This window comes from Gasterosteus aculeatus, chromosome 3, assembly GCF_964276395.1.
Source record: "Gasterosteus aculeatus chromosome 3, fGasAcu3.hap1.1, whole genome shotgun sequence".
Lineage (NCBI taxonomy): Eukaryota > Metazoa > Chordata > Actinopteri > Perciformes > Gasterosteidae > Gasterosteus > Gasterosteus aculeatus.
Window position 1 is genome coordinate 10620904 of NC_135690.1, and position 22208 is coordinate 10643111.

Genomic DNA, 22208 nt, shown 5'->3' on the forward strand with positions numbered 1-22208 from the left:
TCGTTAAAAGCATAAGGAAGCTCTGGTGTTTCATTCAAATGCTTTTCCACTGTAACTGCTTATGACCCCAGAAGGGTTTGATTACACCCAGCTAGTTGCTAGTTTATTCGCTAAAATTAACAAATATTAATCCAGTTCAACGCAGCACACTACATTTTATTTTACTACGGCTTAAGATTGAGACATTACAATTTACACTACTGATAAATGTGTATAACATTTGGTTGGATACAATGACTCAACACAAATAAAAAGCTGCAAAATTACCATTAACTTATACAAACGTCACTAACGTTACCGTTACGTTAATGTATTTCTATCCTGCCTGAATAATACTGAATCCAGATGTTTCCGTCGCCGCGGACAGCCTCTCGCGTCACTCGGGTCAGACTGTTCTGCGCATGCGCCGAACTACTGTTCTCTTCCGTCTGAACTCTCGTCTCGATCGATATAATCGCGTAAAAAAAAAACTAATGGCGGAGCTCCACAAACGCCGGGCAAAGTCGCCCCTCGAGGAGGCGTCCGAGAGCACGACGCCGGGCAGCAGCTCGGCGGCGCACCGGCGACTGTTGGCAGCGGGATTCTACGGAGTCAGTTCGTTCCTCATCGTTGTGGTCAACAAAAGCGTCCTGACGAGCTACAGGTAAACCAACGGGGGGTCAAAGTGCAAGTGGAGCGTCGAAAGGAAGCTTCGCTTCGGGGGGGCAGTGTTCAAAGACGGGGACACGCATGATGGAGCCGGGCTCGGGGGGGTTCACATTCTGTCCATTTTTTTTAAATAGTCTGTTGACTAATTCCTAAACTCTATGCTCTGACCACGTGTCCCTCCGTCACACTCCTCCACCCACAAGGTGTCAACTACCCCCCAACCGAACGCTTCTTTAACGATCAGGATCAAAAGCATGAAACGGCATCCACTAAACTGTTTAGACACATCATTGAATCCAATTACTTCCCATCGTATTCTGGTGATAAATATGCGGGACGGAACCCATTTACAGTTGTTTTGTTGCCTAATATCGTTTTGTGTCCTCGCGCCATCGTCCGCTTGTTTTTGCAGATTTCCGTCCTCGACATGCGTTGGAATCGGCCAAGTAAGTTTCCCTCAAGCTGATTCTCCGATGCTCCAACGACAGAGCCCTGAAACGCTGTCACCTTTGTTCCAATAACTCTGCAGATGTTGGCTACGGTTGTAGTCCTGAGGACCGGGAAGATGTTCGGCGTCATCTCGTTTCCAGATGTGGATCGGTCGATACCGCGCAAGGTGAGGCCACGAGGTAGTTCTCCCCCCTCCTCTGAAAGTGAAACGCACAAACGTCACATCAAAGAGAATAAATGCTGCTGTTATTATTCCATCCGTTTTTGTGTCTTTCCAGATGTTTCCGCTGCCTCTCCTGTACGTGGGGAATCAAATATCGGGGCTGTTTGGGACGCAGCGTCTCAAGTAAGCGCTGCTACTCCTCTTCGTGTCATCGTGTGGCGTGAAACCTCATTTCCTTCATAATAAAAGAGGCTCTCCGCTTCTCCCAGTCTGCCCATGTTCACGGTCTTGAGGCGGTTCAGCATCTGTCTCACCATGCTGTTCGAGGGACTCTTGCTCAAGTGAGTCCAGCCGCCACTATTGAACAAAGAGCGCCCCCCGCCACTAGCGACTCACTGGCGACCGTCTCCTCACAGGAAGACGTTCTCCGCCCCGGTGAAGGCCACGGTGTTCGCGATGGTCTTCGGCGCGTTTGTCGCCGCCAGGTCAGGCGACCACACATCACCATCATCATCATCACCACCATCCTCTTCGTCGTCCGGTTCACGTCTCATCCCTTGACGCGTGTTTTTGCAGCGCTGATCTAGCTTTCGACCTGCTAGGATACATCTTCATAATGACGAACAACGTCCTGACGGCGGCCAGCGGGGCGTACGTGAAGCAGAAGCTGGATTCCAAGGTCAGCGCCGCTGCTGACGTGTGTGTGTGTGTGTGTGTGTGTGTGTGTGTGATGCTTCTTTGCCTTAAAGGACTCTCCTGTGTGCTGCCGCTCCGACAGGAGCTGGGCAAATACGGGCTTCTCTACTACAACGCTTTAATCATGATTTTCCCCACTACCGCGTACGCCTACTACTCCGGGGACCTGCAAGTGGTAAGAAATGCTTTCGCGTTCATGTTAAGGGTTTGAATGATCACGTGTCCAACCAGTTGAGTTGAGAATCTCCTCTTTCTCTCTCTCTCTGTGTGTGTGTCTGTTGTGTGTGAACAGGGGTTGGCGTATGGTGGCTGGTCCGATCAGCTGTTTGTTGTGCAGTTTGTGCTCTCCTGTGTCATGGGGTAAACTGTTAGTTGCACCAGTTCCTGCTCCGAGCTAATATCCCGCGGTGCTGCTGCGACCTGACCGCCGTTTGTTGTGTTTGTGCAGCTTCGTGCTGATGTACTCCATCATGCTGTGCACGCAGTACAACTCGGCGCTCACCACCTCCATCGTGGGCTGCATTAAGGTGCGTCCCAACGCCGCCGCCAGCATTCGTCAATGCAGGTGTGTGCGGTGACCTCTGTCTGCCACCCCTGCAGAATATCCTTGTGACCTACATCGGGATGATGTTCGGAGGAGACTATATATTCACCTGGACCAACTTCGTAGGTCTGAACATCAGGTAAGACACACGCTTTTTAAACCGTGCCGGTGGTTTTGTTTCGTTTGGGGGACTGATTTTGTCCCGTGTGTGTCCCACAGCATCGCCGGCAGCCTGGTGTACTCCTACATCACCTTCACGCAGGAGCAAACCAGTAAGAGCGCTTCAAATCATAAAAGGTTCACATTGATGCACAAATTGAACGGGCTCCAGGTGATTTGTAATTTTATCAAATTTAACAGAAATGGCGTAAACCACGGAATCCCGAGCCGTCATACAAGAGCCGCCAATGTCCACAAAACATCAAGTTTTAAGCTGTTTGAATGTTTTGAAAAAATGTATGTGTATTCGTTGTATTTCGTCAGCATGTTTTAGCTGCAATCAAGCAGAGTAAAGTTGTCTTTAAGTGCCTTTTCATATTTCACTGGTTCAGTGAGTCTTGGGCACTTTAATATTTGACAAATCAATGTACTTAAAGGAAAGATCATATTCCGATTTCTCCACACCAGTTTTTAATATGTAGTTTATTTTAAATACATTCCTACTGCTGATCTTCACTATTTTAAACGGTGTAATCATATTACCATGATTGTTTCTGATCAAGGCCAAGGAGTTGTTGAACATTTTAAATATTGTAATAAATGAGATTTTTACTTTATCTGGGAAACAGTGTTTCTGTTGTATTCAAGTATGCACAGTTTGACTCATTAATACATTTATTAAATATAGCCAGTGCTATTCCATTCATAGCCAGTCTTGGAATACACTTTTATTCATTTCAACATTTACAAATAAAAAAACATCACTGTCAATGAAGGGAAAGACTACATGGATCAACAATATGGAGACAAACTTATCTTAATTTGTGGAAGTTCAAAGCTAGAGTACAAAGTAAAATACAGCAGCATCCTGTACAGCTACTGTACCAAAAACAAATGAAGGTTTCCCAGCTCGCACGCCGACGTCCACCTGGACAGACGGGAGATACAGGCGGGAACACTTTGCAAAGAAGATGGCGGCGGCGGGACGTGCGAGGTCACACAGGAATGAGCCGTGCTGCCAAACAAAGGGAACGAGGAATGGCTACTTTAAAAAAAAGAAGAAAGAATTACATCCATCTCAGAGCAACACAGGCGAACGCTTTGTAAGCAAAAAGCATGGAAGCCTACGAGGAAGACCTGAACAAACAAATGTACCAACTGCTCAAGGTAAGAAATCTATACAAACTTTACATTAAAAATCACGGACATTCGGTCTAGTAAAAACAAAGCGTTGAGCAAAGCACCGACTATGAAAATCCAAAAATACAGCAATCTCCTAGGTGATGAGTTATTATACAGGACATCACTGATGTCAGCTGCTTCACACAAACAAACCCGCGGGGCGAGGGAGGCGCGCGCGCAGAGGAGTGAAAATGCAATTCTGCTGGGTTTTCCACACCGCTCGAAAGATGAGAACCGTACAATCAAAGTGCAACTAAAATCTCACTCGTCTTGTGTTTGCCCACCGTTTCCTCTTCTTTTTTTTGGACAATTTAGGCATATAATCGTCTACGTTTGAAGAACCCCAAACGTGTGCTCTCAAATAACTCGGACAGCAGTTATAGTTTTCTTCTGTTAAAAAATATAAATATCTTGTGTAAAAAAATATCACAGGTGATTGACTTTCTATGAGTACAAATAGAAAAAGGAAATTCTTGTCAAAATGTCAGCCAGTCATCGAAGAAGTGACCTCGGGTGGAAGATGATGCTGTGGGATACGAGCAGGCCGTCTTCCCACCTATTGGAGTGGGGGGGTGAGGGAAGAGGCGGCGGCGGCGGCGGCCAACCTCCCCCGTGCCTCAAAGGACCAGCTACACTTTGGTCGGCTGTGCTCTTCAAGCTGGGACTTTCAGTGACCTTTTAACCTCGTCCAAAAAGAGAGTCTCTGCTCTCGGGGGCCAGGCAGGAATCTCCCCCCCCCCCCCCCCCCCCTTCGTCTAGGCGTCTTAGTCCACGCCACTGAACGCCTTCAGTCCTCCTGCGTTCTGGACGCTTCCACCTCGCTCTGGCCTAGTGGCTCCGCCTCCGTCCGGCACCTCTTGGCCGGCCTCTCGTGCGCCGTCGCCAGGTCCCGGCGGTCTGCCGGAGGCTCTAGTGAGCCGTTCTGCTCGTGGCCGTCTGCGCCGCAGCCGTTGGAGGTGTCCGAAACGGGAGCCGGAGCGTCCGGCGGCGGGTGGGCGGGACCGTTGGACTGAAGGGACTCGGGCTTGACTTGATGTATCGGAAGCAGCTGAGCGCCGTCCACTGGGTGACTTGAAGCGTGGCTTAAGATACCTGGCGGCAAAAACCAAAGAGGGGCTCGTTTAAGACTTTAAATGGTGGATCACCTGAATTACAGTAACAAACTAAGTAAAACAGACTTAATCCACAGTAACGAGGACAGCCTAAGGAAGTGTGTCCCTCACCATTTTAAAATGGTCACCTGAATACATTTAACTTCACACTTTGCCCTCGTCGGCTCACCGTTCTGACTGCTGCCGTCTTCCCTCTCCGAGTGGCTGGCGCTGCTGCTGGAGGGAGGCGGCGACGCCGCCCTGCTGGACGTGGCGCTTTCCGTTTCATCCAATAATCTATCCATGTAGTCTCTGGTGACACACAGCAGCACAAGAGCCGTTACACACGAGCGCCGTGGATGTTAATGGAACAAAGCCGGTCCTGTTTGAAGACTTGTCGTGAAGTCGATACGATTGGCTGTGCGTTGTGAGGGGCTGGATGAGCTTGTGTCATAGTCATCAGTAGTTTTATTAATTCATCAGGCCGACCGACGGGCTCAGTCTGTACAGATGAATTAATTGTGGCTTCACCTTTTCGGCTTAGATAAAAGTTATTTTTTATTTACTTTTTAACTCTTTGACCCTGGAAGTGGGTTGATATCATATTACCAACATAAAGAGACATATGCACAAATTTAACACAGACTGCAGCTATATCAGGTTTGCCTTTGTGGCGCACATTAGACTTTGAGTATCTTAACAGAATAATAATATAATCATTTATCACATCATCATAACATGTATATATATTTCTTTCTTAAAAAGTAAACAAGCCATATTTTTCAATAAAGATCTGCGCGTTTAAACTGCAGCAAAGAAACAACCAACCAGCCGGAGAACTAAGCATCTGTTCACTACGTTTGACGTTTAGATTGTGCGCATAAATCACTGGTGGATATTAAAAACAAAGCCGACATGGAACAAGAAAACCATTTCTTCCATAAATAATTGACAGATCTTTTTCATTTTGAACTTACGTGACACCAGGGTGAAGGTTGTATTTCCTTTTCCCAAGTCTGGTTTGCTGTGCAAAGAAATCATAACGCTCAGACTTCTTCCACATGTAATAAAAGGCCACACATTCTCCTACAGACCTAGTTCTCACCTGAAAGATTTAATTCAGCAGACATGAAATAACCATTATTACCATCGTCGAAAGAGATTCAGCACAGTGTCAAATGAGACAAATCAAATTATTGTTGAGACATCATGTGATTCACAAACACAGTCAAAGATCAGGGGAATTTCATTCATCTCAAAATGCCTCAGGGTCGATTCCAACCCCGAGGCATCACACAGACAGCACACACACTTAAAATGAATGTCTTGATCATCAATGTGAGCGGTTCATTAATGAGGCTGCTAAACTTTTCGCTTACCTTGTTGGCCTGTATTAAATGAAAGTCTTTCCCATAAGCTTTTAGTCCTTGTTCAAAATTTCTACATTCCTCTTCAGTCCAGACAGAAAGCTCCTCTGTTGCAGAGAGAATAGGTGTTAATCTCAGATCTCCAAGGTCTTCTGAAGACAATCCAAGTACAGAACATCGTATCAACCCAAGCGCGCAGCGGCGGCAAACACCCAAGGTCAATATGAACGTGATGTTCTACTTACCTCTGGCCGCTTTTACATTAAACTTCAGTCTTCTCAAAGCTTCCTCCGTGTCAAAGTCACACTTCACTAGTTCATACAACGCCTAAAAACGGAGACCAAGGATCACACATGTTCAGCACCATCATTTGATTTTCACGTGTCATTTTTCTTATGGTCAACAAAGTGTCCGTCCTCCCGACCCTGTGTGCAGCATCACTGCGGATACTTCGTGGTCACCTGTTCATTGTCTTTGATGTGGAATCCCTCTGGGATGGCGTCCACTCCCTTCTCCTCTCCGGTCCGCCTTGATGCCTCCGTCAAGAACTCCACCACTCTGCCTTCAGGAAGACACTCGGGGTTCCACAACAACTGGTCATCATTTTCATAAACTGCGGGGAAAAGGCCATGTCAAACATCTGCACGTGCTTTAAGGGATTTTATAACAACAGTGTTGCAGGTTGACTCAGTGAGACGACTAACATCCGGCTTACCCTTTTCATTGTCTTTATATTTACACAGGCCGGAAGGGGTTTCTGCCTGATACATTGAACCCACCATGATTTCCTGAAGGGAATAAACGCATGATTTAGACTGGATTATTCCCAATGCATAACAAATATGAAACCTGCTGGCATTTCAACATCTGAGATTGTCAGACTGCTAATCAAGAAATATATAGTATAATTTGCTGAAATCCTATAACACGTTAAGATTGAAAGATGTTTTTTGAAGAAAGGATCAGGCAAACATGAAGTGACAGTCAGTGCACATCCGACAAAGCCCGACATGACTAGGAGGAAGTCTGTATACAAGTTCATCTGCTCCAGGAATTAAGCATTTAAAAAGGAACAAAGGCGTCCATGTTCTGACAAATGGTTTTGCTACTGTGAATCATGCTCTGACGTAGCAGTACAAATGTCTGATAATGTACTGATACTGAGTAAATAAAATTCCTTAGCACCTTTTTCCAGTCTTCCGATGGAACGTAGTCCTCATCTTCATCCGACTCCTCCTCTGCATCATTATTACCTGAAATACGATGCCATATCCATTAAACCGGCTAAACATAATAAAGCCATCTGGATGTAAACAACAAGAAGGAGGAGAAGGACGGATGAAAAAAGCTGGGTCATACTTTCAAAGTACTTCATCTTCTGGGGGCGAATGAGTTCTGCGGTGCCGAGGGACCTGACGGAGCGTGTGCGGACCTCAGAGGTCGCCTGGGCCTCTTCCCCCGGTACCGATGAGATCTTAACACCCTCGATCTGAAAACCAAAAAAAGTTCATAAAGGACAGTCGACATGACAAAATACACAACGTTTTTTGGAATCCACTTCAGTGTCAGGAGACTCACAAAACACCTGCATACCTCATTTATTTTTAACTCGCCGGTGCTTCTACTGCTTTCATCATTGTCAAGGTCCTCTTCCTCATCCTCATCCTCATCATCCTCTTCTTCCTCAGGTTCTTCCTCTTCGTCTTCATCTGCTGGTGGACCGCCCCCATAACCATAAAGACTCAGTAGCTCGTGAATGGGCATCTCTCCCTCCTGTTGGTAAAAGAAACTTAAATAACCATCTGATGACCAAAAACCAACAACATTTGGCCGATATGGAAGTTTGAAATTCAAAAACTGACACCCAAAATGATTCCCAAATTGGGTAATAAGACCTTCTAAATTCTAATATACAGAATATTTATTTGACAGACAAAGATCCAAGCCTGAAGCTTACTCGTGCAAGATCTTCAATCTCGTTGGCGTTCGTCTCGTCTGATGCCTCCAACATCTCTTCTTCCTCCAGGGTGCGTTCATCATCAAAGTCATGGACAAGCATGTCTGCTGATGGGTCAAACTCACGGTCATCGGAACCTGCTGAACCTCCTAGAAAAGTGACCCCAAAAATGATAGCAGCATTGCAAAATCTGACTGAAAATATCAATGAATACTTATGTATCTACGGAAATTATGATTAAATCCAATAATGGTCCAGCAGTGTTTCCCACACAGACTAATTTGTGGTGGTGCGCCACAGATTCAACACCGGCTGCCACACATTGCATTTGGTGTATTTTTTATTTTTATTTTAACACTATTTAAATCACGCAGCGTATTCGTTCATTCATTCAGCTGCATTTCCTTTCCCTGCTCTCCCTCCGTCTCTGTCACTCACGCGTCTCTCTCTCTCTCTTTCTCTCTCTCTCTCTCTCTCACACACACACACACACACACAGACGTTGGATCTGTGGGAAACACTGGGTCCAGCTGGTATTTTTAATAAAAATATATCTAAATTCCATATATATTGAAGTATAGAGGGGCGGGCAAGATGGCTGATATATTCTGTTGCAGTACATGTAATTACATACATGCAATATTAATATATGTAATGATATTTTTTTTAATTTTGTCTATTGTCTATCTTTGCAAAAGCAGGAAACTGATAATCTTAATATTTCATCACACTGATGACATTTTTGTTTTGTAAATCTTAATTACCTTAAAAGTATCATATTAAATTATTTACAGCATTTCTCACACTGACTTAAAGAGATATTTCCACACAAAAAAACATAAGGCAAAATCTCTGATGGTAGATATTATCTTCTTGCCCAACTGTAGCCTGAATATATAATATAATATAATATATAATAGAAGTTGCTGATGTAGTCACACAGGTTTGATGTGAATGTGCAATTGTTGTTAATCAACCATAATAACGAATGTGCTTTGCTGCGGTTTACGAACACGAGTAAACAAATCAGAAAACACATAATAACGTGTAACATTAGCTGGTAGCATCGTTGTGATTGTCGTTGGAAGTTGAACAAACAAAAATAACTTTGAACAAACGGTTCGAAGCGTATTGTCTTGCACACAAACAACAATAAAACAGCAGCTCCACGTACCTGGGCTCGAATTCCCGAGGGAGGGCTGGAAAGCCGGAAAACAAAAACAAAAAGTTAAAGAAGAAGCGATGAACATTCAGAGCCGCTACGTGACCGGACACCGCGAGCTGCTCCGGCGGGGCGGCACGCAGGGGAGCTGAGGGGGGGAAGCGCGCTCGTATCCTTAAAAAAAACTGACTGCAGTTCGAAAAGAAACAAAGAAGACTGTCCACGTCCTGTGGGGGAAATGTATGTGTGGCATATGGATGGTCCCGTGTGTACAGTGAGTTCACCCACCTGCGCCCAGCCACAGTCAACGTTAGCTCCAACAGGCGCACAGCTCACTAGGTGGCTTTACTCAACTGGCTAACTTACCGATAGGAAGCTAAATCTCCTTAATATATTTAGCTAACGGTTCAAGTTACGGTTGGTGTGCGCTGCCTGTGAATAATAATCATAAAGACCACACCACACACTGCGTGGATTTCTAACCACGAAACCACCGCCACCTATCCAGTTCAAAAGGTCAAAATAGATAGTTCAGTATTGTTGAACTAAACCGCGAAGTAGCATCGCTAACCCGCAGCTACCTTTCGTCAGCGCTAGCGCAGCTAGCGTTAGCTAAACCCGAAGTTTACCAAACATGCTCGCGTCAATAAATGGCTAATATCCAGCAACGTAGACATCCGATTCTTTATTTCGTGGATTAAAGCTATAATGCGCAAACGATGTACACGTCGACCAGGCCGAACTATTTTGCACTATGAATTTATTTTCCCAGAATATTTATTTCACTTTCTTACCTCCGCCATGTTTGCGATCCTGCAGGGTCACGTCAGGGGTTGCAGCGATTCCCGGATGTAGAGCCCCGCCCACCTGCAGTATCAAGAACACAATCCTGCCATAGCATGGACCTTGTGTAATATTGTATTTATAAAAACTATATCACTTTTACATATAGATCTGAATTGTGTTTTTAAAAAGCTTTATCTCAAACCAATCACATCTGCTGACATGCTCATAAATGAGAACATAGCAAGTAGTAGATGTGTTTTTAATGTAACTTTTTATTTTGTTTTAAGATGGCAAAGAAGTTGTCTTCCCATCATCAGGTATTGACCATTAGACCTTTTACTGGAGAAGAAAAATAACCAATGCCAAAAAGAAGACAACAAATCTATTTAAGTTTGTCATGTTCCTTATTTGGGTTCACTCCAGTAAAGGTATAAGAACGTTATGTAGTTTAAACTGGGACTTCACATGGCTGTAATGCTGATTACACGGGCAGCACTTCATGCTACTTTATTTCCAGATTTAGAGGACACTTAAGAGGTGACACATTTTGAAATTGTATATATTCAAACATATAAGATATTATTAGTCATCAAAACTGAACTTGACAGATGTGTAGTTATTAATTACACATGAGAATTTGTGCTTTGATAAAAAAAATAAAAACAGTCATATCTAAAACTATATATTTTGATTGGGCTGTGCTTGGCCCAACCATTAATATCTAAAAACGGCACGGTAATGTTGCCAACTTGATTCAAAGACACAGTTCAATTTTGACAAGCGTAGTGATTGACGCAACTGTCTCTTCTGGGAATTACTGATTTTGCCACGATAGCGGGCACACATGTTGCTATGTAGAGAGCCATCATCTCAGTTTGTTGCTGGATGGATATCGCAAGTGATCCATTAAGTAACCCTTGGCAAAATCCATAGCAATAAAAACCCTGCAGTTAGGACATAAAAGAGCATTTCTTTCTCTTAAACATTTACGAGAATAGAGTCAATCAGCGATCATCACGATGTTCTAGATTCCCACACAAATCCTCAATGACCGGACTTGCGTCTGTTGCTAAAGGCCAGATTCTTAACAAAGATAATACACACATATTTACACAGGTATTACCTGTGGACATCTAAGGAAATTCTGTGACATCACTGGAGACTACATAAAGGGGTATACCCGGACCACAGACCGTATGAAATGGCCAGGACAGATAGTTCCATGAGAATGAACAACATGAGATCCCAACTTCTGCTTGCGATGCTGCTGTGTGCAATGTTGTGTGTAACGCACGTCCAGACAGAGGATGACGCAAACAAACTGAAGCTTTGTGGCCGTGCGTTTGTGCGTGCCGTGGTCTACACCTGCGGAGGATCCAGGTGGAGAAGACGGATGGGAGAAGAGGACGCTTTGCAGGCAGGTGAGAACATCCACTTGAAAAATGGTCCTTGTAGATTTGTGGTGAATTTAACAACTGACATACAAGTAACGTTTGGGCCGATGTCTCTTGGCAGGTGGCGGGAAGCCCAAAGTGAAGACAACAGATGAGCCAGCAATAGACCGCCATCGGCGGGACCAAAACCAGGCTCTGATATCAGTGTGCTGTCAACTAGGCTGCCGAAGGAGTGACCTCTCCATGCTCTGCTAGAGGGGAACATACCAAGAAGGTCATCCTCAATCTGCCATTCATTGCTTTAAAAAGGAAAATCTTCAGAATGTTATTAAAATAATGTCATTTAACTGTTCATGCTACCAAAAAATGAAATAAAACACCATGAATTTTGCTGAAGAAATCTTGCTTTATAACTTCTTACATGGCAAAATATACAACATGGATACAGAGCTCTCCACCACCAGCAATCTTTTTGTATAGATAAATGCATAAAGTGATTGTATTCAATGTCTGCTCAGGTCACTCAAAGTAAACCGCATAGACAGTTGCCAAACCGAACAGAGAGCTGTTCTTGAAGGAGTATGAGGCGAAAGTGTCATTAGATGCATCCCACAGACAGCGGCTGCTGATTAGCATGCTCTCCCCGGTGAGCTGGCCGATGGTGACCAGGACGACAATCTTATATCTGGGAATCATGAGTTCTTTCACACGGGATTTTATCACCTGGGGAGGGGCGTAAACAAACAAACACAAACACTGGAAATTCAAGGTTTTCAAAAGGTGCTACATGTATGTGTTTTATTTAGCTACAGTTTTACTTACCTCACATATTGTTTTTGTCATTTTTCGAGACCATTCTACTTCATATTTCTCCAATTGAAGATAACTGGTAAGTACATCTTTCAGTATTTCTGTGACAGCGGGAACAGGGATGCGTTTGGAAGGTCCTGTTGTACGAAATCCAAAAGACAAAAATAACATGGCAAATAAGTTTGACTCCACGTGCAGTTGTTTTGATTGGTAAAAACATCGCGATGTATTGATCTGACCGCAAACATTCAAAGTCACAATGAATTAATTGCATTGAAATGTCTGATGCTTAAACACGTTCCTAATCTTGTTCATCTTAAAGAATCAAAAATGAAAAACCCGTTAAACTGTCACAGTACAAAACTGTCTACAGTTGGTGCTGATGCTGTGGGGGCGCACGTCTACAAGGAAGCTGAGTTTAGTCTCACCCAGCTGGTAGGTGTTCTCCATCGTTGTGGTCATCCGGGCGTTGTCGTCATGGTGCGCTAGTTCATCCGAGTAAGACGCAGTACTCACAGAGCTGCCACACACGATCAGGTTGAGGGAAAAGTAGAGTGATAAAACAAAAGGGGATGACAGGTCACATCATCAGCATTCTCTACTCACTCCTTAGTCCTGCCGGTTGTTTCTTTGCCTCTGAGACCGTGGCTTCCTTCTGGAGGCACCCCGCCGACCTCCGTCTCCCATTTTAGGGTTTTGAGCTGGGGCAGTTCGGACATGACAGCTTTCCTCTGGCTTGAACGCTGAATATGTTGCACGTTAAGTCCATTGTGATCGAGGTAAACAACTTTTACAGTAATACAGCTGAACTGCTGGCAAACTCCAGCAGTTCAGCTCCCTTATCAAACACATCTTATCCAAAGGAAAATTCCCTCTGAGAGAGTTTACAGTTAAAACTAACGTTAGCTCGTGCAAATATTGTTTTGCTAACGTTAGTTGTTCTGTGAGCTAACGTTAGCGTTAGTTATTCTGTGTGCTAACGTTAGCTAACGTCACGCTAGCTGTCGGCTTGTTTTTAAAACCACGATGCAACCGTTGCACAGCAGGATACCACGGATTGTATCGTTTATAATTGGACGTACAGAAATGTTAATACAGAAATGTTTACCGATTTCGCCACCTCTTGAACGAGCAGAAGAAAGTAGGACGCTAGGTAAACAGCGTGGCGTTGTCATGGCAACCGCGAGCCATCACCAGGAGGGGTTTGTATGCAGCAGGCCAGTTTCAGAGATACACATGTTTCATTGATTGTTAATAACAATAAAACTATGACTGTCTTACTCGTGCATTATTCATGGTTGTATCTACTGACAAAGACTTTGAGATGTGGCTGAAAGCAATTATCAGGTTGCCCTAAATTTAGATTATTCTTGACCTTGGAAACAGCCGTTGAGAAACAATCTCACAGCGAGGTCTCTTTAATTGCTCCTCTTTAACTTTTGATTACACCATGAATGAGCGTGGACTTTGTCCGGGTTGTGATGGATTTGATGTTGTTTTTGTGGTCTTATTTTATCTGAGCACATCGCCGAGGTCGAGAATTAACGTTGGACCTCGGCCCTTAAGCCAACGTGGGTACGTAAGTCCCCCGCAAAATGGACTAAATGGACCTTGCAGTGAATGAGCTTGTTTACGCGACTGGCCCGGCAACAATCTGCGTCCTTTTACCTGTCTGGTGGCCATATGGCCAGGTCGAGGCTTTGTAAAACATAGAAGTTAATAACGATTAATAATAATAAAACCTTATTTATTTAACAGTGGGACTCTGGTTGAGATATTTACTGCCATTTTATAATACTCCCAAAGTATACTTTACTATTTTTGAACAAATGAGAGGGATGTAAATGTCTTATATTTCCTTTTCTTTATTACCAAGTAAAACAGGTATTACATTATATTGATTTTTACATATATTTACTTTGAAAATCTTTGGATGGGAAATTTACATGACATGTTTGCATATTCTGTGTCTAATGCAGTGAAAGAAATACAGCGAAAAAGTTGTAGAAAAAAATAAACTTTCTCCCATGGGAGAACACTCAAGAATGCTCAAAAACAAGGCAGAGAAAAACATTAATATCATGAAGATAAACATTGAGAACTGATGTACTCAACTGACTGATCAAAAATTATTTTAAAATTTGAATCAATTATTACATCTAAGCCCAAATTGTGAGTCAACACGTTTAAACATTCTATAAAATGAGATGGTGAAACAATAATAAATATACCAACATGTGGGCATGTGACATGACATAACTCTTGTTAACTAAATTTAAGGTGTGTTTTGTGTGCAAGTCAAAGACAAGAGAATGTCCAACGTCTACATCAGATGCATAGAATGGGAAAGTCAATGAATACATGCCAAATGTATTGACAATGAGTTTCTGAAGGTGCAACAACAGCAAAACAGAAAGTGGTTTAGGTGAAGGCAAAAAGTCTCCTCTCATAGCACAATTATACAATAAAACACGTATAACAGCCTCATTGAAATGGATAAATTGGTATTGCGTTGATTGACTGGAATGGACGAATGCAGATTTCATGCGGCACCGTTTGGAGTTATTTGTCAACAGCAACACTTTTTTTTTTGGTACAGGTAACCCACATGTTAAAGAGTAGTTGATGAGTGCTGTTACATAGGACCTCATTTGTCATGATTGCTGACATCAATAAATCAAGAGACAATCACAGACACATCCATATGCCCAGAGAAATATTTGAAACAAACCTTTTTATGTACACTTTTTACACTTAAATATTGCTATTAGAAAATGATAAAACATGTGTTATTCAACATGATGGAAAAGGAAGAAAATAAGACAGGGACATGAATAGCGCTGTCACTTCCTTTCATTACTCTGTGATGTTCTCCATCAAATACCAGTTTATAAGCAGCATCAAAGGCGACTCCTCCTTTATTTCATCCTGAAACTTAAAGCCCGTTCTCACCACCATATGGCACTCAGTGTCTTGCATTTTAAGGCCCTTTCAAACTTATTTTCTGCAACATTAACAGAACAAATTGACTGAATCCAGTGGAAGTAGCAGCTTCTGTTATAACTATCGCCTCGTTGTAACAAGTTTGACCACTCATGAACCACCGCGAATACGACTCTTCTTGAGTCCATGAGAGTTCATGTATCGAAGCATTGCACGCGCTCTTAGTGGTACAGTAATGATTTTGTTCTTCACCTACAGTTTCGACTCCCCGCTTGCATGACCCGTTAATGGCAAAAAGCCATTGAAGTAGTGGTAAAAGTGTGTAAACATGTCGCTTCAAACGTAATCACAGGAAGATGGGTTTATTTTTTCATGCACATTAATCCCTCAAAAATACTTTAATTTGACCAAAAGAAAATGTATTATGCTACTAACCACGTAGATGGTGATTTATTGGATACCTGTGGAAAGAGGCAACCGGCTGTGGACAATTGAATTGGGTTTTTCTTTTTTATAAAGAGCAATCTGATTCACATAAAGTAAGCATGTTATTTTCTGCTTGTATACAAGTATTTATTGTAGACTTAAATGCAAATCTAAGGTGAGGCAAATAAGTAAAATGCTTGTTTGACAATATAAAAAATATAATAATTTAAGTTTTGCTGTGCTCCAAATCCCCCTTTCAAACCATCCGGATAGAGACACACAATTCCATTTAAAAAAAAGCACCTTCAGATTAAGAATGCTGTTTCAGGGCTGCGTGACGTTTTAAATCGTGAACTGACCGCTCACCTTTTACCACAAGACTTAAAAGAAAGAGCTGCAACGTTTCCGTCTGCACGGAAACATAAATTCTGCTTCAACAACGATAAAGATCAGTTTCACATGGTGGGGGAAAGGAAATCCGATTTGATGTGGCAGTGTAAATCAGATATTACAATGAAACCTAGAACTTACTGAAATACAACTGCAAAGAAACTCTAAACTACACTTTTTTTTTTTTTTTTACATTTTCAAGAACCTTTCCACCTTGGTGAAGATTGTTTTCATATTATATAATCTATTCACATTATCTGTTAGAGTGCATTTGCAATGACGACCAGTTAGACAAAAAGAACTGCAATGAATAAGGCTGGATCACAGGTCGAATCCACAATTAAGTCAACACAAACAAAAAAAAACAGGGTTTACCTAAACTTCACTCCGGAAGTCTCACGGTGCACAATACCAATTATTTGTATTTACTTGCATAAACTCAGCAACAGTCGGCCCTCTGAATATGATGTTAAGAAGTCAAATATCATCTGTGTGTGTGTGTGTGCTGTTATTCTGTTAAATCTCAACCATTATTTCTAACGGTTGCTAAAGATAATGCCTGAAACGCACACGGGATGGATCTGTAGTCTTCACAGTTTTAAGCCATTGCTTCTTTTGGTTCCCTTCACAAAAACAGGTCCACTAATTGTCTGCCAAATATTTCCCTGTAAAGCAAAACGAAAACACGTCAGAGGAGCGCAGGTTGTTAAAGGCTGTAAGTCTCTGTGTGCATTTAGACGACTTCACCAAAAGGCCTCACACGCATGGAACTGACCTGCCGCAAATCTCTTCTTGATCAGCGATAGCCGGTAGCCGGTCCCAACCAGCTGGATGTCGCACCCTGACAGCGTGCAGCCCTCACTGCTGAACTGGACCGCCAGCTGGGAGGTTTTACAGTGACCGTCTTTCACCTGGAACCGGCCCAGAAGAGCCCCTACTCCTGGAGGACACAGATACAGTTCTGATGGGTCTGGAATCGGGGATTCAGTTCAGTCCGGTCCAGAAAATGTAATGAATGAAGGCGGAAAAAAAAGGTAACACTTGCCTCCGTTTTCCGATCTGTGAGAGAGACTAGGAATTTTCCACAGTATCGTCTGCTCCTCTGGATTCCTTTATGAGAAAGTAATTCCACGTGAGAGAGGGACATTAAGCCAGGCACTAATTCCATGACTACGGTAATACTGAAAGACCATTACATTTTCAGTGAAATGTGGCATTTTTGGATTGAAAAACGACGTGCAACATGGAAAATTACATCCAATTATAAAACCAAAACGCTCTAAATGAAACTCGGATCCCCGATTCAGAACACAGCCCCTTACCAGGTGGCGGGGGGGATCATGGCCTGGAGTTTGGCCATGCCTCCATCCACAGGAACCAGGAATTGGATGTTGTGCAGTGGCACAGGGGCAGCCATGGCCTCCGTGTTGTATTTGTAGTCTATTCTAAGGTCTGTGTTTGTGGCGTCGCCTCTCCAGCTCACCGCCAGGTTCAACGGAGTGGACTGGATCCCCTCTGTGGACACCTGAGACGCACGGAAACACAAGACGGCGAGGATTGATACGAAAAGTTACATCAGCTAGATACATTGATTAATGGACAATGGGTACCTGATACTTGATCATGTCCACGTTGTAGTACGTCGCCTGAGGCTTCTGTTCAGCCACTCTCTTCAGGTGGCTCATCAAGTTTGGCATATTCACCCAGAACTCCTTGGTGTCCACGCCGTCTGTTATGGAGTCGCTGAGGGACGTGTTTGATTCAGATCTCAACATCAACTCCATCAATCATGATTACACACTCTCATGTATATCGTGTATTACCCCCAACAAAGAAAAGTAATACTGTACTGCAACTCTCACCAGCACAACAGCTGTGGATTGGGGAGGACCTGCTCCAGTCGGCTGTAGTTGGTGATGCAAAAGGTGAGGATGGGTTGAGTCGGGTGGCTGGAAAAATGCCGGGTTATGCCCGCAGGGAAGGACAGCACCATCTCCCCTGAGATCTTCACAACACATCTGGGACAGAGCGAGGGAAGAGGCAGATCTCTGAGATCATATTAAAGAAAAAGAAAAAAAAACACATACAGTGTGCACGCAGTTTGCATCTACCAGGAATGTATTCACTCTATTTGTCCATAAAACAGGTGCGTTCCATCATCTCATCAATGGGTTCTGGTCATTAGATCAGCAATGGTCACACTGTCCACACAAAGAAATGTCGGCCTACTTGCTGGGGTCTGCGCCTTTGAAGTAGGCATTGATGGTTTCCGTGAAGGCAGCTGCCACCGGCAGAGTGTCCTGCGGTCCCATGGTGAGTGGACTGGGTCCTCTGGAGCATCCTGGGGAAAATACACACACACACACACACTCTTAACACACCTGATGTACATGTACACAAGATCTTATGGCTTGGCTTCTTCTTAATGTGCTCTAATATTTAGTTATGGGTTGTACACACAGGGATGGACGAGTATAAAGCAAAGAACAGCAAAAAAATGTAAACTCAACTGTCCATCTAGAAACCAGATGGCAGGTGAGTGAGCGGGAGACGGGGAGGGACGGGCTGCAACATTCTGGCTCGGTGAACATGAGGAGCGGGCTGCAGCTACAAAAGGAGGGCAGTTGCTTTCAGCCCATGCACTGCCGGGACTACAGAAGCGATCCGACTGGACTCACCTTCAAACGCTAAATAAAACCTGCCGTGGTCAAACCATACCAGAGGCTGGGAGGCCTCTGAGTGAGCAGAGACACGAGGGGGAGAGAACCACGGAGAGGGACAAAAGTGTGAGGACACGATGATGAGCGACAGACAACCTGGACGCAGACTGAGATGTGAGGCTAGAGGAACGCCAGAGGAAGAGCAAAAAACGAGGATGGCTGGCCGCGTACCTGCGGCGGACATGCTGAGGTCCCGCCCTAACGTCGGAGTGGACGCCGCGCTGTGTAAAGTGACGGAGGAGATGGAGGAAGAGCTCTCCGCTCGAGCCAGCGGGGCGAAAGGTGGAGGGCTGCCTGAAACCGGCGGACTGAAGGCCCGAGCCTGGACACAGCACACAACAACACACAACAACAACAATTGAAGCCATTTTTTTATTCAAATAACAGAGAGACTGTCATTAAAGGAGAGAAAGGCAACGCGGAGACAGGGGACCTTTGCCATACCGGGTCTGCGAACGGCTTCCCCGGGGGCAGCTTGGGTCTCGAGGACGGCCGAGGAGGAGGAGGAGGAGGGACCGGACTGCCTCGAGACGGAGGCACGGCGGGACGAGCCGGGGACGGGGGGCCTGCGGCACATACCGGGGTCGGGGGTCAGCACTGCCTTCATATCGCAGTGAGAAAATTCATCAATCGACATCGGCTCAGACGTCACCGCTCACAGAGCGAGTGCCGTCGGACGTTATTTTGGACCGTATTGAGAGTCAGTTATTTGATACCATATTTCACTTGTACAAGAAATGAAAAAAGCAACAACTGCTTTTTACTTTTAAATTTTTGTCAGGAGCAAATATAAATGAGAGAAGTTGTTTGTCTGTTACTAGGATTCAATACAATTTCTGCAGATCCTTTTGAAGGAGCTTTTGGTCTGATTCGTGCAACTGAACGTGGCCTAATATGCCCTCATTACTCCATCGACTAAAAACACACACTTCAACTTCAACAAAGATGGTCACTGAATGCTGCTGTTGAGGGTTCTTAAATAAAAGGACTGACAGGAGACATCAGTTATCTATAATCAACAAACAAGTGAAAAAAAGACACCATTCCGCTTCCTCTCTCACCAAAATCCATCCATCCATCCATCGTCAAACCGCTTATCCTGCACACAGGGTCGCAGGAGTCCATCCCAGCCAACTTCGGGCGATAGACAGGGTACACCCTGGATTGGTCGCCAGCCAATCGCAGGGCAACACAGAGACATACAACCATTCACACTCACATTCACACATCTACGGGCAATTTAAAGTCCCCAATTAACCTGATCCCCAGAGCATGTCTTTGGACTGTGGGAGGAAGCCGGAGAACCCGGAGAGAACCCACGCAGACACGGGGAGAACATGCAGACTCCACACAGAAAGGCCACTGGGCGGAATCGAACCCAGGACCTTCTTGCTGTGAGGCGACAGTGCTAACCACCGCGCCACCGTGCCGCCCTCTCACCAAAATGAGTTTTGTTAAATTAAGATATCTATAGTCTCTTAGTGAAACTGTTGGAGAGTTGGAGTGTGTTTCAAAGGGTTACTCATTCCTAAAATTGTATTTGAAGTAAATGTACATTCACTTTGTTTGCATCATATTGTTTTGATCTTTGAAAGCTTTGGTGTGTGGTTGCTAAACAGCTTGAACTAAATTACGTTAAAATAATATCTATTTTAGGGCAGCATTGGTGTAAGAACTCTCGAGAAGAATACTTTCATCAGCCAGAAAACAAAAGGTGACATCATTATGTCATTTTGTACTTTGAATAGCTGCAGCAACCAGCAACTCTGAAAAGAGGTTTTGCAATGGTGATAAATAGACTTCTCCCGGTGTAATCATTGCAAACATGTACAAGGAGGGCGGTGTACTCACTGCTGCCTGAGTAGGGCCCTGGGGAAGACATAATGGACCTGTACGTGGTGGGGGGCAGAGGGGGGGGCGTGCCCCTGAAACTCGGCGTCATCTCTCTGGGTGAACCAACAAAGTCCTGGATGCCGTCTCTCAGGTATGCTCCCTCCGGAGTCCCCTTCCCCCCCACGGCCCCCAGGACCAGAGGAGACGTGACCCCCGGCCGAGGGGACCTGCGCTCCGCTGGCAGAGGGGGCACGGGGCTGGCGGGGGCCGGGGACGAAGAGTACTCCGCGAACTGCAGCACCTCTTCGTCGGTGCCGTCGTCGTCGAAGCCCGGAGGAGGCGAATCGGCGGGGGAGAAGTCGGGCGGCAGGGGGGGTGCCGGTTCATCCGGGGGCGGGGGCCCGAGCACGATGGAGGGGGGCGATTCTGGAGGAGGAGGGGACCCGGGCGAAAGCGGCGGAGGCGAAGGCGGGGGCTCGTCGGGCGGCGGACCTGGGGAGAGGCCGGGGGTGGAGGGGGTCGACGAGGGCGTGTCCGGGGCGGGAGAGTCCGGTGGCGGAGGAGGAGGCGCGGGTTCATCAGGCGGCGGGGGCCTGTCACTGGGGAAAGTGACCCATCTGGGAGACGCCGTTTCCTCACAGGTGCGGGGGCCGTCCGCGGGGCCGAACACGTCATCCAGGTCCGGGCCCCCGGAGCCCCGGTAGCAGGCGGGAGACAGCACGTTCAGGTAGATGGGGGCCGACCTGCGAGCGGCCCTTCCGTTGGGGAGATTAGCTGCAGGAAGGTTGCAAAGTGTTATTAAGTATCAAAGCCCAAAGCACTAATGAAACAAGGCAAAAATTTAAAAAAAGGCAAATTCACCAGCGCCATCTGGAGAGGAGCCGTAGTGACTTCTCGATGGGAGGTTTTTGGGAGGAAGCGGAGGAGGAGCTGCAAAGAGCGGGAGGGTTCAGTCCAGATTCAATCAGGTAAACTGGTGTTAACTCAGGTCCATTCACGCCAGCTCACCTCCGGTCGGGAAACGTCTGCTCAGCGGGGACTCCGAGCGGGGTCTTGGCTCTCCCCACCCATCAGCAGGGACCACTGCGACAAACAAACAAACGTCACTACATCACCTGGTGTCAGTTGGGGTCATGCAATATTGAGAGGGGGGTGGAGGGAGAAACAGACCGTCATATCTGGCGTATTTGGTCCCTGACGGCAACCCAAAAAATGCAGGGACGTTCTGCGACAGCCTGTCACTGTAAGGTCCAAAAAGCAAGTCATTCAACCATCATCATGACAAAAAAAACAGTGGTAACCAGTATGTTTATGAGTGGGACGGACCTTGGTGTCTCAGGGGCAGGACTCGGTGTCGGGGTGGAGCGTCTGGGTCTGGCAATCTCCTCACCTGAGAAACACAACACAACTCAGCCGTTTGCTCTGCACGCCACTTGTGTTCATTCGTATCCCAGGAAGATGATATATATATATATATATATACATAT

The 22208-nt window shown here is 45.2% G+C and overlaps 4 protein-coding genes across 11 annotated transcripts in view; 1 reads left to right on the forward strand and 3 right to left on the reverse strand.

Annotated features, from left to right (window-relative positions):
• Window positions 1-61: 61 nt before the first annotated feature.
• LOC120816126 (nucleotide sugar transporter SLC35D1) lies at window positions 62-3277 on the forward strand. Of its 2 annotated transcripts, XM_040171496.2 has the most exons (13): window positions 62-643; window positions 1061-1094; window positions 1178-1264; window positions 1377-1444; window positions 1531-1602; window positions 1678-1746; window positions 1838-1940; window positions 2040-2132; window positions 2250-2317; window positions 2406-2484; window positions 2558-2640; window positions 2721-2773; window positions 2862-3277. In XM_040171496.2, exons 1-13 carry the CDS (start codon window positions 402-404, stop codon window positions 2870-2872), a joined length of 1062 nt encoding a protein of 353 aa, XP_040027430.2. In that variant the 5' UTR covers window positions 62-401; the 3' UTR covers window positions 2873-3277. The 2 variants fall into 2 exon arrangements, with proteins under 2 accessions (XP_040027430.2, XP_077955297.1); XM_078099171.1 differs by having other exon boundaries at window positions 1838-2132.
• Window positions 3278-3317: 40 nt separating this feature from the next.
• mier1b (mesoderm induction early response 1b, transcriptional regulator) lies at window positions 3318-10315 on the reverse strand. Of its 4 annotated transcripts, none has more exons than XM_040171483.2 (13): window positions 10214-10315; window positions 9432-9456; window positions 8258-8406; window positions 7894-8073; window positions 7660-7789; window positions 7486-7553; window positions 7016-7088; window positions 6762-6913; window positions 6546-6627; window positions 6313-6407; window positions 5911-5957; window positions 5124-5245; window positions 3318-4934 (listed from the first exon to the last, which is right to left on the reverse strand). In XM_040171483.2, exons 1-13 carry the CDS (start codon window positions 10220-10222, stop codon window positions 4630-4632), a joined length of 1437 nt encoding a protein of 478 aa, XP_040027417.1. In that variant the 5' UTR covers window positions 10223-10315; the 3' UTR covers window positions 3318-4629. The 4 variants fall into 4 exon arrangements, with proteins under 4 accessions (XP_040027417.1, XP_040027414.1, XP_040027415.1 ...); XM_040171480.2 differs by having other exon boundaries at window positions 5911-6038; XM_040171481.2 differs by having other exon boundaries at window positions 6313-6452; window positions 10214-10296.
• A 1670-nt stretch (window positions 10316-11985) lies between these two features.
• LOC120816128 (dynein light chain Tctex-type 5-A) lies at window positions 11986-13741 on the reverse strand. 2 transcript variants are annotated; one of them, XM_040171498.2, is made up of 5 exons: window positions 13518-13741; window positions 13016-13152; window positions 12838-12929; window positions 12422-12546; window positions 11986-12322 (listed from the first exon to the last, which is right to left on the reverse strand). In XM_040171498.2, the coding sequence occupies exons 2-5, from the start codon at window positions 13126-13128 to the stop codon at window positions 12119-12121; spliced, it is 534 nt and encodes a 177-aa protein (XP_040027432.1). In that variant the 5' UTR covers window positions 13129-13152; window positions 13518-13741; the 3' UTR covers window positions 11986-12118. The 2 variants fall into 2 exon arrangements, with proteins under 2 accessions (XP_040027432.1, XP_040027433.1); XM_040171499.2 differs by having other exon boundaries at window positions 13461-13598.
• Window positions 13742-14258: 517 nt separating this feature from the next.
• The window catches only part of LOC120816121 (SH3-containing GRB2-like protein 3-interacting protein 1), a 37506-nt gene continuing 29556 nt past the window's right edge, over window positions 14259-22208 (reverse strand). For all 3 annotated transcript variants that reach the window (XM_078099175.1, XM_078099172.1, XM_078099173.1), the window contains 14 exons: window positions 22048-22111; window positions 21892-21962; window positions 21730-21804; window positions 21583-21651; window positions 20740-21495; window positions 19333-19454; window positions 19060-19210; window positions 18398-18509; window positions 18031-18186; window positions 17779-17911; window positions 17491-17693; window positions 17214-17278; window positions 16944-17108; window positions 14259-16833 (listed from right to left, as the gene is read on the reverse strand). In XM_078099175.1, the coding sequence (XP_077955301.1) occupies window positions 16811-16833; window positions 16944-17108; window positions 17214-17278; window positions 17491-17693; window positions 17779-17911; window positions 18031-18186; window positions 18398-18509; window positions 19060-19210; window positions 19333-19454; window positions 20740-21495; window positions 21583-21651; window positions 21730-21804; window positions 21892-21962; window positions 22048-22111 (2165 nt within the window). In that variant the 3' untranslated portion in view covers window positions 14259-16810. The remainder of the gene's footprint in view (window positions 16834-16943; window positions 17109-17213; window positions 17279-17490; window positions 17694-17778; window positions 17912-18030; window positions 18187-18397; window positions 18510-19059; window positions 19211-19332; window positions 19455-20739; window positions 21496-21582; window positions 21652-21729; window positions 21805-21891; window positions 21963-22047; window positions 22112-22208) is intronic.